The 18,152-nt window shown below is 40.1% G+C and overlaps 1 protein-coding gene across 3 annotated transcripts in view; it reads left to right on the forward strand.

Moving 5' to 3' along the window:
• The window catches only part of FBXO16 (F-box protein 16), a 56,514-nt gene that overhangs the window by 23,599 nt on the left and 14,763 nt on the right, over positions 1-18,152 (forward strand). For all 3 annotated transcript variants that reach the window (XM_004321475.4, XM_019941347.3, XM_033857597.1), the window contains exons 5-7: positions 3,449-3,613; positions 7,619-7,851; positions 13,385-13,487. In XM_004321475.4, coding sequence (XP_004321523.2) covers positions 3,449-3,613; positions 7,619-7,851; positions 13,385-13,487 — 501 coding nt within the window. The remainder of the gene's footprint in view (positions 1-3,448; positions 3,614-7,618; positions 7,852-13,384; positions 13,488-18,152) is intronic.

An 18,152-nucleotide genomic window follows, 5' to 3' on the forward strand; every position in this document is an offset into this window, starting at 1 on the left:
TTGGTAGAAAAATTGATGCAACCATGACGGAGAACAATTTGTAGCATTCAATTTTTAAATAAAGATTCCCTTTGCCCCAGCAGTTCCACTTCTTGGAATTTGTCTGATGGGCATACTTCAACACATGCAAAAATTATGTCTGTGTAAGAATATTGCAACATAGTTTGTAGTAGCAAAATGTTGGAAACAATGGAAGTGTCTGCTAATAGGGGACCGGTTGCAACCATCTCCACAATATATCATCAGTGAAAAAAGCAAAAGTGCAGAGTTGTCCTACCATTTTGGAAAGAAAAAAAAAGAGTACATCCATATCTGTTAATATTCTGGAATGACACACAAGAAGCTGGTAACAATGGTTACATCCAGGGAGGGAAGTGAGTGGCTAGATGATAGGGATGAGAGAGACTTCTTTTTTACCGTGTGCCCCTTGGTATCTTTGAATTTAGTATTAATGTACACATATTACTTATTCCAAAAATGAAACAATTTTTTTAAAAAGCATAGCGGGGGCTTCTCTGGTGGCTCAGTGGTTGAGAGTCCGCCTGCCCATGCAGGGGACATGGGTTCGTGCCCCGGTCCGGGAAGATCCCACATGCCGCGGAGTGGCTGGGCCTGTGAGCCATAGCTGCTGAGCCTGCGCGTACGGAGCCTGTGCTCTGCAACGGGAGAGGCCACAACAGTTGAGAGGCCCGTGTACCGCAAAAAAAAAAAAAAAAAAGCATAGCGGGACTTCCCTGGTGGTGCAGTGGTTAAGACTCTGTGCTCCCAATGCAGGGGGCCCAGGTTCGATCCCAGTCAGGCAACTAACTAGATCCCACATGCATGCCACAACTAAGGAGCCCGCCTGCCGCAACTAAGACCCGGCACAACCAAATAAGAAAATAAATAAATAAATATTTAAAAAGAAAAAAAAATCATAGCATTTAAAAAAAAATACAGTTATTTATTTATTTATTTATTTATTTTTGGCTATGTTGGGTCTTCGTTGCTGCGCCCGGGCTTTCTCCAGTTGCAGCGAGCGGGGGCTACTCTTCGTTGCGGTGCATGGGCTTCTCATTGCAGTGGCTTCTCTTTGTTGCAGAGCACTGGCTCTAGGCATGTGGACTTCAGTAGTTGTGGCTCGCAGGCTCTAGAGCGCAGGCTCAGTAGTTGTGGCACACAGGCTTTGTTGCTCCGCAGCATGTGGGATCTTCCCGGACCAGGGCTTGAACCCGTGTCCCTTGCATTGCCAGGCAGATTCTTAACAACTGCGCCACCAGGGAAGTCCCCAACATAGCATTTTAAATGCCCAATAATAAGAGAGTATCATACAGTCATATGATGAATTACTATGCAGCTATTAGAAAACATGTTTTGGAAGAACAGAGATGCTTATTATGTGTAAAATGAAGAAAGCATTATTTTAAATTGTATACAGAGTTTCCCAGTTTTGTTTCGTATATGCCTAGGAAACAGATGGCAAGGAAAACAACTCTACCAAGTTGTTAATAATGGTCATCTCTGATTGATGGGGTTATGGGTATTGTTTTTCTTCAAGCTTCTCAGAATTTTCCAAGTGTTTCACAATGAGAATGTTATCATTCCAGGGAGATGTTATTTTAAATTAACTAATCCTCTCATCTGTGTGCACCATATGTCAGTCTTGCAAGATTTCAGCATCGTATTTTATTCCCAGAATTGACTGTGAAGCAGTTGTTCTTCAGCTAGATTTAAAGTAAACAGTAAAGTCATTGCACCAAAATGAGCTTTGAGCTGTTTAAAAATATGGTGGGGGATGCTTTATAGTTTTTTGTTTTGTTTTGTTAACTTTGTGTCTTTTTTTTTGGCTGCATTGGGTCTTCATTGCTGCGCGCGGGCTTTCTCTAGTTGCAGTGAGCGGGGTCTACTCTTCATTGCGGTGCGCGGGCTTCCCATTGCGGTGGCTTCTCTTGTTGCAGAGCACAGGCTCTAGGCGTGCAGACTTCAGTAGTTGTGGCTTGCTGGCTCTAGAGTGTGGGCTCAGTAGTTGTGGCGCACGGGCTTCGTTGCTCCTGGCATGTGGGATCTTCCCGGACCAGGGATCAAACCTGTGTCCCCTGCATTGGCAGGAGGATTCTTAACCACTGCGCCACCAGGGAAGTGTCTGTCTTATAGTTTTGAAAGTTCTTACCTACCCTTCTCCTCATTCCTGTTTAGTTTAAAAAACAAAAAACAACGAAAAGAAAACTTTATTTACCCCGGTGGGGGGACCCCCAACTTAAATACCCAGGTCTAAACCAGATCTAAGGTTCCTCTTTTCAGAGGAAAAGAGTGAGAATTGAGCAACTTTTCTCCCCATCCCCTCCTTCCCAAACCTCACCTCTCGATTGAATTGAGTTAACTAACCATACGGAGATTAAGGTCTGTGTAGTTTCATGTCTGGTTGAACAAAGTAGATGTGATTTCTGTTTCTGCCCTCAGGGCTCTATCAGATCCTCTAAGCTTTTTCCTCCTTCCAGCTCCTGAACCTGTCATTACTTCTAATTGTGCCCTCTCCGGCATGCCTCTCTCCTGCACGTCTCATCTTCAGCGCGTAAAACAATCCTAGACATGATAGGACGGAAGGAGGGAGGAAGAGAGGGATAGATCAATGGATGGATGGGTAGCAAGTTCCATTATAGAGTGTTCTGCTTATTTGGGGGACACTCAAACATTATTCATTATATAGATAATCTTGAAAAATAGGCCAGTTTTCCAAGGATGAAATTTGAGTTTGAAGGTTAGCTGTCATCTTTGCAACTCTTGATGAGACATAGAATGCCTAGTCTCAACTTTATATATGGACTCGACTCTAGTTTCTAACAAGACTTACTCAATACCCGGAGTAAATTATTGTTAAGTGCTACTACACATAATAGGGTCACCTCCACTATTTGCTGGATGTGTAGGATTGACACTAAAGCTATGGAAATGGAATGTATAGAACAAATACTTAATGCTCTATTGAAACTTAAAGGCTATTTAGGACACTCCAATATAGTATTAGCAATGGTGTTCCCTTTATAAAGTTTATATTTAGTTAAATCATAAGAATGGAGGGAAAAAAAGGAAGCATGTCATGAAAAGAATAAGCAATGTGCCAACTGGAGTCTCTGTAACTTTCATATGGAGATCTTCAGGAACCTTTAGGAAGTTCCAAAGTCTATCTGAGCCTCAGTTTCCTCATTTGCAATATGAGAATAATAATTATACTTCCCTCCTTAAGTTGCTATGAGAATGGTTAATAGGTGCTCAATAAACATTAGTTGACTCTGATTCTAAGTCTGAATTAACATTAAAAAAATCCTTCTGCCTGGCTAGGCAGCACTTTAGGCAGTAGGTAACTAAGCTGTGATTTGGTGGAAAGGGACAGCTCAAAACCTAGAGAAAGTGAGCATGTAAACTGAATAGTTTTTGTTTTGTTTTTTTTTAATTTTTGTTGTTTTTCCAGGTGAGCTGGCATTGGAAGAACTTAACGGAACTGGATCAGCTCTGGATGCTCAAATGTTTACGGTTTAACTGGTACATCAATTTCTCTCCAACTCCCTTTGAGCAGGGTATATGGAAGAAACACTATATTCAAATGGTGAAAGAACTCCATGTTACCAAGCCCAAGGTAAATTTGGGGAAAGAAGCAACAAAATTACAAACATCCACTATGTAGGAATGCTAGAACTAAGACTAAATGATCAATCTTGAAGTTGGGGAAGGCAGTTGACTCAAAGGAAATATACTATCGATGTGACTTTAAAATTCTCCTTTTCTGAGAACTTGATGGCGCTTTTCAAGGTATCCATGTGAGTTGAGAACTGTCACCTGACACTGCCAAACCACAGTTCCACCCAGGTTAGGACTGGGAGCTCCTCACTCTTCAGATTCCTGGATTTCTGTGTCTCTGGCGCCTATACCACAGAGTTCTGACACTGGGATTCTGGGGGAGTGTGCTGTCCTTATTACCTATGGCTCATCCCACTTTACGTAACTGATTCAAATTGTCTATGATTCTACCAGACGAGCTGAAGTTTATTTTTGTATCATTTATAAAGAAGAGTTTTGCAATAAATTAGTAATTACGGAAGGGCATATGGGCATGTTAAAGTTCTTTTTACCCTAGAAACTAGCAATGTAAAGCATGTACATATAATCATAAAAAGTAAATAATCTGAGCATAATATTTTCTAGTGGTTTTGCATGCATTATAACCAATGTTTATGTTCATTCTTGTAGTCAGTTAATTAGGTAACTTATGGGAAATTTTTATGAGCTTTTTCTTTATGGCATGATCTAATATATACTTACGGAGTTATGCAGTTTTGTACAGTAGATGAGTTCCTGAAAAATTATGTGTAAATTAAAATTTTTTAATCATTTTTTAAACCACAGGGGTTTTCTGTAAAAAAGCTGCAGTGAATCCTTTTCTAATTGAAGAATCCGTTTGAAATATGAAGCGTCAGCTCCTGAGCTATTTAGCGTGCTCATTTAGGTTTCGTTCTATTGTTTGCTCGAAGAAGAATCCATCTGCATTTAATAGAGTAATAAACTATGCATAATTAATATTGTTATAGTTGCAATGATAAAACTAGTCTTTCTGAGTTCAATAATTGGTGTTCTCCATGAGGATTTCTTTAAAAAAGAAATTTTTTTTGTTTGTTTTTTTTTTTGCGGTACGCGGGCCTCTCACTGTTGTGGCCTCTCCCGTTGCGGAGCACAGGCTCCGGACGCGCAGGCCCAGCGGCCATGGCCCACGGGCCCAGCCGCTCCGCGGCATGCGGGATCCTCCCGGACCGGGGCATGAACCCGCGTCCCCTGCATCGATAGGGGGACTCCCAACCACTGCGCCACCAGGGAAGCCAAAAAAAGAAATTTTTAAACTGAACTGGTAGACAAGTTATTTAAAAAATTACAATAGCTATGACTTTTTATCAAAACACTTTTCTTTCTTTTTTTTTTTTTTAAATTTATTTTTACTTTTGCCTGCGTTGGGTCTTCGTTGCTACACGCAGGCTTTCTCTAGTTGCCGCGAGCGGGGGCTACTCTTCGTTGCCGTGCGTGAACTTCTCATTGCGGTGGCTTCTCACTGCGGAGCACAGGCTCTAGACATGCAGGCTCAGTAGTTGTGGCTCGCGGACTCTAGAGCGCAGGCTCAGTAGTTGTGACACACAGACTTAGTTGCTCTGCGCATGTGGGATCTTCCTGGACCAGGGCTTGAACCCGTGTCCCATGCATTGGCAGGTGGATTCTTAACCACTGCGCCACCAGGGAAGTCCCCATGAAGCTTTTCTTGACTCTGGTTCTCAATTGTAGGCAGGAAATGGCATTCAATGGCTGAAGCATAGGCTGGTCTGAGGCAGAGGAGAGAAAAGTGATTAACCAACTTGTAGAATGAAAAAAGGTTTTGAGTGTTATATACAACACTGACTTTAATGCTTCGTCTTCAGCAATAACTCTTTCTCCACAAAATATTTATGCATAACTATATTTTAAAATAATGAATAGTTCTGATGCAAGAAAATTGCCACATCTTTGCTTAGTATTAAATTTCTGTAGGTAGTACTTTTTAATATACCAATTTTAATACCAGTTCTACATAAACTCTTTCAGAAAATAGAGGAAGAGGGAACGCTGCCCAACTCATAACCTCTATACCAAAACTAGATAAAGACTTTAAAAGAAAACAAAACAAAACCACAGACCAATACCCCTCATGAACACAGACATAAAAATCCTTTAAAAATATTGGCAAATTAAGTCCAGTAATATATAAAAAAAGAATAATAAATGATGACCAAGTGGGATGTATCCAAGGAGAATAAATTTGGCATAATATTCAAAAATCAATCCATGTAATTCACATAATAAAAGAGAAAAGATGTATGGTCATTTCAATATATGCAAACAAAAGCATTCAAAATTTTTTCAACATTCACGATTTTAAAAATTCTCAAAAAGACTTTGGGTAAAGGGCATAAGATTTTTGTTTACTTAACAGAAAAGTCATCAGTTTTTCTTTATTACCTATTCTGTTAATGGGTCAAATATTGTGTACTTTTCAGAATTAATGACGCTTATTTATATATAGTTAGTAGCATGCACGCCTAAATTTTCTTCCCTGAAATTGCTTTTTATTATCATGTATTATTTATTCCCAATGGTGTTAAACAAGACCTCTTCCAGCAAAAACAGACAGATTTCATTCAATATGAACTCAGAGAAATGAAATGAACGTCCATTTTATTTACTTTTTTTATTTCATTTTTTTGTCTGCGTGTCTGTGTGGCTTGGGATTTTAGTTGCCTGACCAGGAATCGAACCCGAGCCCTAGGCAGTGAAAGCACAGAGTCCTAACCACTGGACCACCAGGGAATTCCCTGAATGTCCATTTAAAATGAGATCTGCACAAAATATTGAATACTAAACCAGTAATGAGCTATCAGTTATATAAATGTAAAATGTCTTCTTACTCTATTAATTGCAATCACTCACTAAATGAGTAAATATTTATTAAATACTGTTATGTGCTAGGTGCTAAGAGTACAATGGTCTTAACCCTGCTTTCTGGAAGCCTAGTCTAGTGGCCCAAGACACAGACAAGCAAATAATTACAACGTTGAATACTAAGTGCTATCTGGTAGTAGAAATATATACAAAGAACAGTTGAAACAAGGATAAGAAATTAACCGACTCTGCTTGGAGAGACTGGGGAATTTTTTAATTTTCACAAACAAGTCAAGCAAACCAATTTACTGAGCAAAGCTTCCCTAATCTCTTAAAGAACAAAAATTAAACCTTTAATGGCTTCTCAGCATACCACTACCACTTCCCTTAGGCTACAACCACATAAAAACCTTATGAATTTTATACACAAAAAATAGATTTTCATTTGGGGCAATTAAAGCAGAAGTATTCAGGGCTTCCCTGGTGGCGCAGTGGTTGAGAGTCCTCCTGCCGAGGCAGGGGACACGGGTTCGTGCCCCGGTCCGGGAAGATCCCACATGCCGCGGAGCGACGGGAGAGGCCACAACAGTGAGGACTCGTGTACCGCAAAAAAAAAAAAAAAAGCAGAAGTATTCTTTGCGAATGGCTGAAGTTTTGATAACTGAAAAAATCTATGAAGTCTACCCCTACATAATCGAAATTGTCTCTGTTTTAGGTATACTTAGGGCTGGGGTACTTTTTTTAGAATGTGTATATTTTTATGAATAAATTAACTGCAGTTGTGGAAAACTGTACAATGATATTGTAGGAGAGGGGACAGTTCAGGATAGAGAGGTTCAGTGTGTGGACTTGAAGCAGGATAGTCCTGGATTCAAATTCTGACCCTGGGTCAATACTTACGTAGTAGTAGTGAGCAAATTAATTAGTTTATCCTATTTCAGTTTCCTGTTCTGTAAAATGGGAGTCGTTACAATTACCTTTTAGAGTTATTGTGAAGGTTAAATAAAGTAACGCATGAACACTTCTGAGACAGTGCCTGGCACATAGCAAGTAGTCCTGGGTTGGTGGCTGCTATAATCATCGTCACCATTATCATTGCCATCACGGTGATGATGATGTTCTTTGTTTTACTTCTGTTATTATTATAGTATTTTGGGAACAGAAATAATTAATTTTCTTCTTCTAGACACCTCCAAAAGATGGGTTTGTGATCGCTGATGTTCAACCAGTTACAAGCAGTTCTCCAGAGGAAAAGCCATCCCCTTCATCAGCTTTCCGGTCCTCTTCCTCTTTGAGAAAGAAGAACCAGCCAGGGGAGAAAGAACTCCCACCCTGGCGATCCTCTGACAAACATCCAACTGATATCATTCGCTTCAATTACCTGGACAACTGTGACCCCATTGAGCAAAGCTGGCAAGGGTGAGAGTCATGCCCTTCTCCACTTCTTTTGCTTTTAGAAACAATCTACTGACACTTCAGTCTATGAAAAGATGAAAACAGAACTTACTGTGAAATACAAATGTTTTTCACTATGTAGAAGCAAAAAGTAATTGAAAAGTAAATGAACCATTATTGGTAAATTTGTCCGGTTCTTTAGGATTTGTTTGCATTTTGTAGCTGTAATGCTTTCCTTACAGCTTCTTTTAATATTTTAATACCTCAGATTCCAATCCAGTACCATAAGGTTCGTTCTATTCTTTTCTTTTTCCTTTTCCACAGTTGTATCTCCCTTCCGTGACAGAGGGATATACAAATATGTACATCTCCATATACATATCTCCATATATATACATATATAATTTTGATTATATATTATATGTACATATATAATTTTATATAAAATGTATTATATATAGTACATACACAGAGTATATATTTACTTAACAAATTCTGAAAGTAATTTCAGAATTGCTAACTCATATCATTATCGAAACAAATCTAACTAGAATTCAATATTTGTTTCTGGTTCTTTTTGCCTTTAGCCTGGGTATATACTCATACTACTGTGTTCAAAAGTCATGTGGGTTCTTTTCTTTAAATATCCCTTTCCCCATGTGAGTATGTTACGTGATTCTAGAGTTAAAACTATGTAAAACTATACAAAAAGCGTACAGAAGGTGGACTCAGAGAATCACCCCCTCCATCTCCTCCACTCTACCGCACACTCATCTTTTCCACTCCATTCCCACTTACAAATCTCGTGCGTTTCTGGTTTATCCTCCCAGTGTTGCTTTTTGCACAACGTTGCAAAATATGCCATTTTTCAACTCTCTGATCGGCAAAAACTTTAAAGTTTGTCAATATATTCTGTTGGTGAGGCTGTGGGCCAGCAGGCACCCTCATACACTGCTGGTGGGAATATACATTGGCACAAACCTTGTGGAGAAAAATTGTACAGCATCCAGCAAAAAATATCTGTATTTATTTTGACCCAGCAATCCCACTTCTAGGAATCAACCTTGAAAACACCAAAAGTACGTCAGCACAAGGATATTTATTGCAGTATTGTTTATGACTTTGAAATATTGGAAATAACTTAAGTGCCCATAAATAGGAGAGTGTTTGTTGAATAAACTATGTATGGTCCATTCACACAATGGAGTATTAGGCAACTGTAAAAATGAATGAGGAACATCTCTATGAACGGGTAAGGAGTGATTTCCAGGGTACATAGTTAAGTGAGAAAAGCAAATTGCGAAAGAGTGTCTCTAGTATCCTACACATAATGTAGAAAGAAAAGAGAGTAAGAAAATATACATCTGTATGTACATATGTATCTGTTCATTTGTTAACACACACACACACATGCATGCACACAGGATAAACAAGAAATTAAGGAAACAAAATTTGAAAATGTTTTAATACATTTTTCATAGTTTTAGGTTCTATTTCAACAGATTAACATCAAGGCAGCATAAGATAGTGACAGTGTACAGGCTCAGGGGCCATACTGCATGGGTTCAAATCCAGACTCCCACACTTCTAGCTGTGTGACCCTGGGGAGTCCCTTAACCTCTCTGTGCCTGTTTCCACCTCTGTAAAATGGCAATAGTAGTAATACCCAAGTCATAGGATCACGGTGAGGATTAATATATGTAGCATGCTTATAATAGTGCCTGGCACATAGTAAATAAGCATTTTTTTTTTAGTAGGATGGCTTCTAAAACGATATTATTTGGCTAAAAAAGGAAAGGGTAATCCCAGAAGGCTTGATGACTTAGGAACATTCAAATTACTTTGGGGTCCTTTGGAGGTGAGATGAGAGTGGTATCCCTAATTAAGCAACAATTGAGCTCTTTGAGAGCACAGACTATGCCTTACTCATCTTTGTTACCACTGACTATCATTGCAATACTCATTAAATGGTGGATTTCAAAGGAAGTGTAGCCTTTTGATCATGAACTTCACATTCATCTAGTTGTATCAGAAAAAGTCTAAATAGTTTGCTGACAATTTAGAAAGTTCGAGGGGGGTGGTGGGGAGACAAGGTATAAAACAGAGTTTGAAAGAAATACTACTGTTTACATTTAAATGGGTGGAGGAGAAAGATACATATATACACATTCATATTTTTATATACATACAATATCTCGGGAACAAACACAAGAAACTGATACTACCATTTGCCTTCAAGGAGAACGTTAAGTTGGAGACAAGGATGGACAGGAAAGTTTCACTGTATATCCTTTTGAACTCTTGAATTTGGAACCACTGTGAATGTATTAACTGTGTATTGGTCGGTGTATCCCTGAGGATAGTGTCTAAGTTTGTATGTGGCCCTTAGTCTGGACTAGGTTGGTAAATTAGAGAGAGGCAAATTTAGTTACCTAGGCTTATGTATGGTACATTAACCTGAGAAAAACCAATAGTCTCCTGAGTTTTCTGTGAGACTCAAATACTATTTGTGAAAGGCAATAATTACATTAAATATACTTAACACTCCAATTAAAAGGCAGAGATTATCAGAATGGGTAAAAAAGGCAAAAACCAACTATATGCTGTTTTACAAGAGCTACACCTTAAATACTAAGGCACAGTTAGACTTAAAAATAAAGTGGTAGAAAAAGATGTACCATACAAAGAGGAAGCATAAGAAGGCTAGAATGACCGTTAATATCAGTTAAAATAGACATAAAGACAGAGTATTCCCAAACAGAAAGAGGGACATTTCATATGATGATACAGGGATCTATAAACTAAACAGAAAGACATAACTGTTGCAATGCATATGTACGTAATTACAAAGCCTAAAGGTACAGAAAGCAAAAACTGAAAGATTTTAAAAGATAAACACACAATTCCACAAACATTTTTTTTCAAGTGCATGTGCTACATTCACTAAAATAGACCAGATGCTTGAACTCTTCCAAGAGTCAGTGCTGTAGGGGGAAAAAAGAGGCGGGGGAAAATGTTCTAGACATAAGAGACATAACAAACCAATGCAGTTGGAATCTAGGCAGGATCTGGTTCAAAAAAGAAAGACTATAAAGGGCACTCGGGTTAACTGCAGAAAGCTAATATGGACCATATATTAAAATGACATTAAAGAATTACTGCTCATTTTCTAAGGTATGATGGCACTCGTGTGGTTAGGTAGGCAAATGTCTTTACCTTAGGAGATGAGTGAAGTATTGGGGAATGAAGTGTCTGCAATTTACATTTTTATGGCCCAGGGGAGGGGAAAATATATATACACATACACAGAGATGAAGCAAAAATAGCAAAATGTTATCAGTTGTTGAATCTAGTTGGAGAGTATATGGGTAATCACTTTACTGTTCTTTCACCTATTCTGTATGTTTGAAATTTCTTAATTAAAAGCTGGTGGAGGGCTTCCCTGGTGGCGCAGTGGTTGAGAGTCCGCCTGCCGATGCAGGGGACACAGGTTCGTGCCCCGGTCCGGGAAGATCCCACATGCCGCGGAGTGGCTGGAACCGTGAGCCATGGCCGCTGAGCCTGCGCGTCCGGAGCCTGTGCTCCGCAACGGGAGAGGCCACAACAGTGAGAGGTCCGCGTACCAAAAAAAAAAAAAAAAAAAAAGCTGGTGGAAATTTTTGAAAATTAAGTATCAGGAAATATTTGGGCAAAGCTGGTCTTTTTTGGTTTTGTTTTGTTTTTTGGCCGCGCAGCTTGAGGGCTCTTAGTTCTCCGACCAGCGATTGAACCCGGGCCCCCTGCAATGGAGGTATGGAGTCTTAACCACTGGACCGCCAGGGAAGTCCCAATAAAACTCTTTATAATGAAAATTCAAATATATGCAAAAGTAAAGAGAATAGAACCTCTTATAACCACCATCCAGCATTAACAGTTTCCAACACATGACCTGTCTGGTTTCATTCATTCCTCACCCACTCTGCTGTTCCCCCTGGTTACTTTGGAGACAAATCCAAACGTCATATTATTTCATTCATACATATTTCAAGACCTCTCCTTAAAAGATAGACTCTGTCTAAAAATCATAAGATGATACCATATCACTTCTAAGTCAATGAATGATGCCTTAATATAATCAATCAAGAATCAAGTCGGTTTTCAGGTTTCCTTGAATGTCTCATAAGGGTTTGATATTTTTCAACAGTTGATTTGTTTAATCAGGTTCCAAATAAGGTCTACATATTACATTTGGTCCATGTGTCACTTAAGTTTTTGGGGGTTTTTTGATCCATAGGTTTCTTCTCTGCCCTCCTTTTTTTTCCCTTGCAATTTGTTTATTATAGAAATCAGGTCATTTACCCTACAGACCTTCTCATCTTCTGGTTTTTGGGGACTGTACTCCCAGCATGTTCCTCTGTCTCCTGTACAAGTACCAGTCTTCAGATCTGGAGGCCTGAGTATGTAATGCTCAGGTACTTCCATCATGAGGCACATGGTTTCTGTTTGTCTCTCTTTTTGTGATGTTAGTGGCCATTGATGATCATTGCCTTAGTCCATTATTTTAGGCAAACTTTTTCTGGAAAGGGCTGAACAGCAAATACATTAGGCTTTGCAGGACATATCTCTGTCATAACTGCTTAACTCCAACACTGCAGCCTGAAAATCGCCATTGACCATATGTAAGAAGTAAGAGTGACTGTGTTTCAGTAAAACTTTATTTACAAAAACAGGCATAAGTCTGCATCGGCCTCTGGGCTGTAGTTTGTGGATCCCTACTTTGTCCTATTACATACAATAGTTTTAGAAAACAAATATTAGTATTAATACAAACAACAGGATTGCTGAAAACAGTTTAAAATTTCTCTGCCTGTGTTTTTGTCCTTAGGATATATTCTACTAAGACTATTCAGACAAATTACTATGTTAAAGTCCCACGAAGTAATTCCTTTATGTGGGGTAATGCCACCAACTGGAGAGATAAGATCATTTGTTTCATTTTGTTTTTAGATTTTTGGGAATTTTCTTCCTTCATTTTATTTTATAATTTTGATATGGTTCCAAAGTCAGATACACAAAACAAAGTGTATTTGGAGAAGTCTAGCTTCTGTTCCGACCCCTCCATACTGTTCCCTGTTCCTGACTGGAACACAAAGGAATCCTGCTGATAGGTAACTAGTTTTCAAAATGTCGTGGTGCAGTCCTTCCATTTAAAAATATATAAACAAATACACACACACACACACACACACACCCCTTTCTGAAAGAAATGGTGTCACACAATACATACCACTTTATCCCCCTTTCTTTTTTCATGTAACAATATATCCTGGAGATCACTCCACAGTTATATAAAGAAATATTCTGCCTTCCTTTTTACAATTCACAGTCCTCCATTGTGTGGATGTGTCAGAGTTTATTGTACCCATTCTCTATTGATAGATATTTGGCTTGTTTCCAGTTGAGTGAAGACAATCTTTTAAACCACAGGTACAACAAAATCAAATGGACAAACAGCTATGCCAACCACCAAAGCTTTAAAATGATATTTATAATTTTTCCAATGCTTTCCAATTTACAGAAGAAGGAAAAGACACGAAATGACCCCAGATTTCAACCGACAGTCACGTGATAAGAAAAATAAATCACAGGACAGATCTAAACTAGGAAAAGCACAGTCACTGGTAAGTATTTCTTACAAAAGATTCCCCAACATGATGTTAATGATAATTGCTGGATCTCTAATCCTATTTGCAGGATTGAATTTGGTGTTTTTGTTTGTTTTAATTTTAAAAATTATTTATTTATTTATTTAATTTATTTATTTGGCTGTGTCAGGTGTAGGTTGCAGCATGCAGGGTCTTTGTTGCAGACTGCAGGATCTTTCGTTGCAGCGTGTGGGCTCAGAAGTTGCTGTCCGCAGGCTTAGTTGCCCTGGGGCATGTGGGATCTTAGCTCCCCAACCAGGGATCGAACCCGCGTCCCAGGCATTGGAAGGCGGATTCTTAACCACTGGACCACCAGGGAAGTCCCCGAATTTTTTTTTTTTAATCAGAATCATCAAGTGGTGGTTTAAATCCTAGTCTCTGACACTGACTGACTAGCTGTGTGACCTTGAAGATGCCCTTTATTTTATCTCTCTGAGCCTCTGTTTTCCCACCTGTTTAAAAAAAAAGAGAGAGAAAAAAGCTTGGATGAACTGATGTGTATGAATCTGCTTTGAAAACTGTACAGTGTAAAGGGAGCATTATTATCATTGGTTCTTTATTCTTCTGTGCGTCCTTTGGGGTGGGGGGAGGAGAGCCTATAGAAATTTCTCTATAGAAATTACTTATCTGTAGAGTGAAGGTTCCACTAATCTAAGAAAAAGGCATGATTTCCATAGCTTTCCTGCCACCAATGGAACATGATTATAAAAGTGCATTTCAAATAACTTCAGAAAAAATGAATTAAGAATTTTCTTTTCTTTCCCTAATTAAAAAATAGCTAACTGACTACCTAATAAAAGTCAGTGATTATGACTAGGGAGCATTATTATTTCATAGCAGACTTTCCCAAATTGTGGTTCTGTACCCCCAATAGATCCCTTTCAGCACATATGAGAATCTTTGGAGAAAAGTTGAAGGGAATAAGGGTGGAATAAACAGTTTCTATTAGTAGTAAACATTTAGAAAAAGGCTGCGGATACACACTCAAGGAAAATTAATATAAAATGGGTGTCATTTGGGAGAGGAATAAGTGTGTACTCGTGAATAAATCACTTTTATAGTTTTCCTTTAAAACTCAATTACTTTCTGTTTAAATGCATTTTCAAGTGTTATGTTCCAAAAAGAGAGATGAGCTTTTTAAGATAGGGTAGTCTGTATTCTGAGGAGCCAGTGTTGTTGGACTGGGTGAGGCTTATCACAGACATATGTACAGATGCCCAAGGGAATGGGGAAGCTTAAAATAGAGCAGTAAAATTGTCAGTGAAAACCATTAATTGAGAAAAATAACTTTATGAGGCTTATCACCCAAGCCATTCAGGCATGCTTCTGCCTAGTTCCCTGGCCCCTCCTAGGCCAGCAGTAGAAGACACATCTGGGGGAGAACAGGGAATTTGAAGGAAGATAAAAGTTGGTGATGTATGCTTACAAATTATCAGCACAATCGAAGCTTTCTCTGGCTTAATAAAAACAAAACAAAAATCAAAGGCTAAACAGAAACCTTCCCTCTGGGTTTTTGATGTTTACCATCTGGCACACACTAGCAGGCCTTGCTTAAGTGAAAATAGTCATAAATTAACAACTTCAAAAATTGTGCTAATTAAAGCTGAAAGGGAAGCCAGGGCAAATTAAACAATGATGGAGAACCATTAAGCTATTAATAAGTGAAGTGTACAATTGTATCGATCTACTTGTATTATTTCTGTAAATATGCTAATTAGAATCACTATTTCTGGGGACTTCCCTGCTCGTCCAGTAGTTAAGGCTCCGCACTTCCTCTGCAGGGGGCGCAGGTTCGATCTGTGGTCGGGGAACTAAGATCCCACATGCCTCATGGCGAGGCAAAAAAAAAAAAAAGAAAAAAAAGGTTAAAAAAAAAAAGGGAGAATCCCTGTTTCTGCTTAGTTCTGAGGAGCACAAGGCATAATTAAACCCTCCAAAAGTGAGCTAGGATTTTTGACTCTGTAATGGTGTCCGCGATAAGCCTGCTGTTTGGACCACAGGCTGCAGGTGGCTAAGGCCCCCTCCCCCCGAGGTGCCAGTTTGCCCCACTGCCCACCACATCCCTCAGAGGAAAAGAGCAACCTCCTAGATGAGGCAAGGTGATTGTGAAAATGAAGAAGTAGTGGCAGTGGGGCCTGAGAGGAGAGGAAATGGGTATTGAGGAAATTCAATTAGGGGACATAAGAAAAGTAGGGAGTAAATAAAACTCCAACAAATGCAGGTGTAGAGAGAGTGTGGTAGACACAGCCTGCGTGTGATTGCAGTGGAGAAAATCCCGTATTCATCAGATAGAAAATCCTTGCATCATTTAGACAGGTTTATCTAGGAAGATTCAGGAGGAACTCGAGAAACAGGTGACTAGGCAAACTTAGGGGAACACGTTATAAAGCCAGGATGAGAAGGACAGATCACCAAAGCCCAGGAAGGACCTGAGGCCTGAACACTGGAGTATTCCTTGCCCCTCTAAGTGGCAAAGGGGTATGTGATACTTGGAGAAGTTAAAGCTTTGTGAAATGGAAGGGTTGGGGACTTCCCTGGTGGCGCAGTGGTTAAAAATCCACCTGCCAATGCAGGGGACACGGGTTCCAGCCCTGGTCCAGGAAGATCCCACATGCCGTGGAGCAACTAAGCCCTTGCCCCACAACTACTGAGCCTGCGCTCTAGAGCCCACGAGCCACAACTACTGAAGCCTGTGCGCCTAGAGCCCGTGCTCCGCAATAAGAGAAGCCCCCAACTAGCCACAACTGGAGAAAGCCCGTGTGCAGCAACGAAGACCCAACGCAGCCAAAAATAAATAAATAAATAAATGTATTTTTTTAAAAAAAGTGAAAGAGTTGGAAGGAAAAAAAAAAAAGTGCGGATGTAAAGTACAAAGAATATTCCTTAGGCCATCTCTCCAGGGCGTGGCTGTCAGGCCACTGAGACATTTTCACTTTTTGCCTGTCATTACTTAGAGCCTTCAAATGTGAGAGTTCTTCCCCATATCGGAAACATTCTCCAGGAAACAGTTTCAAATCCACGTATATTGCTGTGAGTTGGTGATGTTTTCTATTATCATCAGGTTTGCGTTCTCAAAGCCTGCCCCTCACAAGGGTACCTGATTTCCCTTTTTTTTAAAAAAAAAAATAAGTTTATTTATTTATTTTTGGCTGTGTTGTGTCTTCGTTTCTGTGCGAGGGCTTTCTCCAGTTGCGGCGAGCAGAGGCCACTCTTCATCACGGTGCGTGGGCCTCTCACTGTCACGGCCTCTCCCGTTGTGGAGCACAGGCTCCAGACGCGCAGGCTCAGTAGTTGTGGCTCACGGGCTTAGTTGCTCCGCGGCATGTGGGATCCTCCCAGACCAGGGCTCGAACCCGTGTCCCCTGCATTGGCAGGCAGATTCTTAACCACTGCGCCACCAGGGAAGACCCTGATTTCCCTTTTAATTCTAGCACTGCCTCATCATAGCTGCTTCATTGAACCACCTTTTAGAGTGAATCACTGATAGAAGATGGGAATAAAGCCTAGATCCGATCACTAATGCTTTGTAATTTTGAAGGTGGTTTATTAAAATTATATAAATATCAGGAAATGCCCATTACCATTAGTTATTATAACAAAATTCCATACAGAACAAAGCAATGAAAAAATATAAACACCACAGGACAGCCGGGTATCATCTTAAACTTCAGAGATTTTCCGATCTTGTGTAAAGACGTGAAAAAAATTTTTTTGTTAAATCTTAACAGCTGACCCCATGATTCCTCTTTGGGAAGGGGAAGGAGGGAGCTGTCTCCCTGGGGGAAAGCCGCTGAGGGGCTTGTAGGGAGGGATGACACCTCGAGGGCTTGGATGCTGCAGGCACCTGGGCTCCAGAGGAGGAAAGCCTGCCGAGGCTGGAGATTAGAGGAAGACTTCGTTGCTTCTGCTCCTGCAAGGGGAGTGGAGGGGGAGCAGAGAGAGGGGAGGAGAGAGATAAGACCAGGAAAGAGAAGCCAGCCTGATGGAGAGAAGCTGAGACAGGGAAGGGGAGAGGGGCCAGGTTAGTGTTGGATAGTAACCCATCCATTCCCATCAAATTTATTCCCTATTACTGGGATGTAAACCCCGCCTTCCATCTCTCTAGTAAATTCTACTCAATTTACACATGGAAGCAAGGTCTCAAAAGTCTAGAAACCGGGGACTTTCCTGGTCGTCTAGTGGTTAGGACTCCACACTTCCACTGCCAGGGGCACGGGTTCGATATCCCTGGTCGGGGAACTAGGATTCTGCATGCCGTGTGGCACGGCCATAAGAAAAGGGGGGGGGGGGGGTGGGCAAGAATGGAAACAGGGGAAGAAGTTAGGAGAGATGCTGGTAGCTCAGACCAGCATGTTAGCGGTGGTATTGGTGAGGAGTGATCATATTCTGCATTGTGGTAGATTGGATGTGGCATGTGAAGAAAAGAGGAATAAAGGATGACTTCACTTTCTAATATTAGAAAGAAAAAAAAGAAGTCTAGAAACCTAGAAAGCCCTTCAGGACAATTCACAAAAACCAAGGGGGTGAGCTTTGGTCTTCCCAGGGCCTGGAATTGGGACCCCAGGGACCCCAGCTGATATCTTGTTTCTCGTCTGTTTTTGTTTTTCTTTTTTCTACCAAGTTAAGTATAAAAACAACTAC

This window comes from Tursiops truncatus, chromosome 6, assembly GCF_011762595.2.
Source record: "Tursiops truncatus isolate mTurTru1 chromosome 6, mTurTru1.mat.Y, whole genome shotgun sequence".
Taxonomy (NCBI): domain Eukaryota; kingdom Metazoa; phylum Chordata; class Mammalia; order Artiodactyla; family Delphinidae; genus Tursiops; species Tursiops truncatus.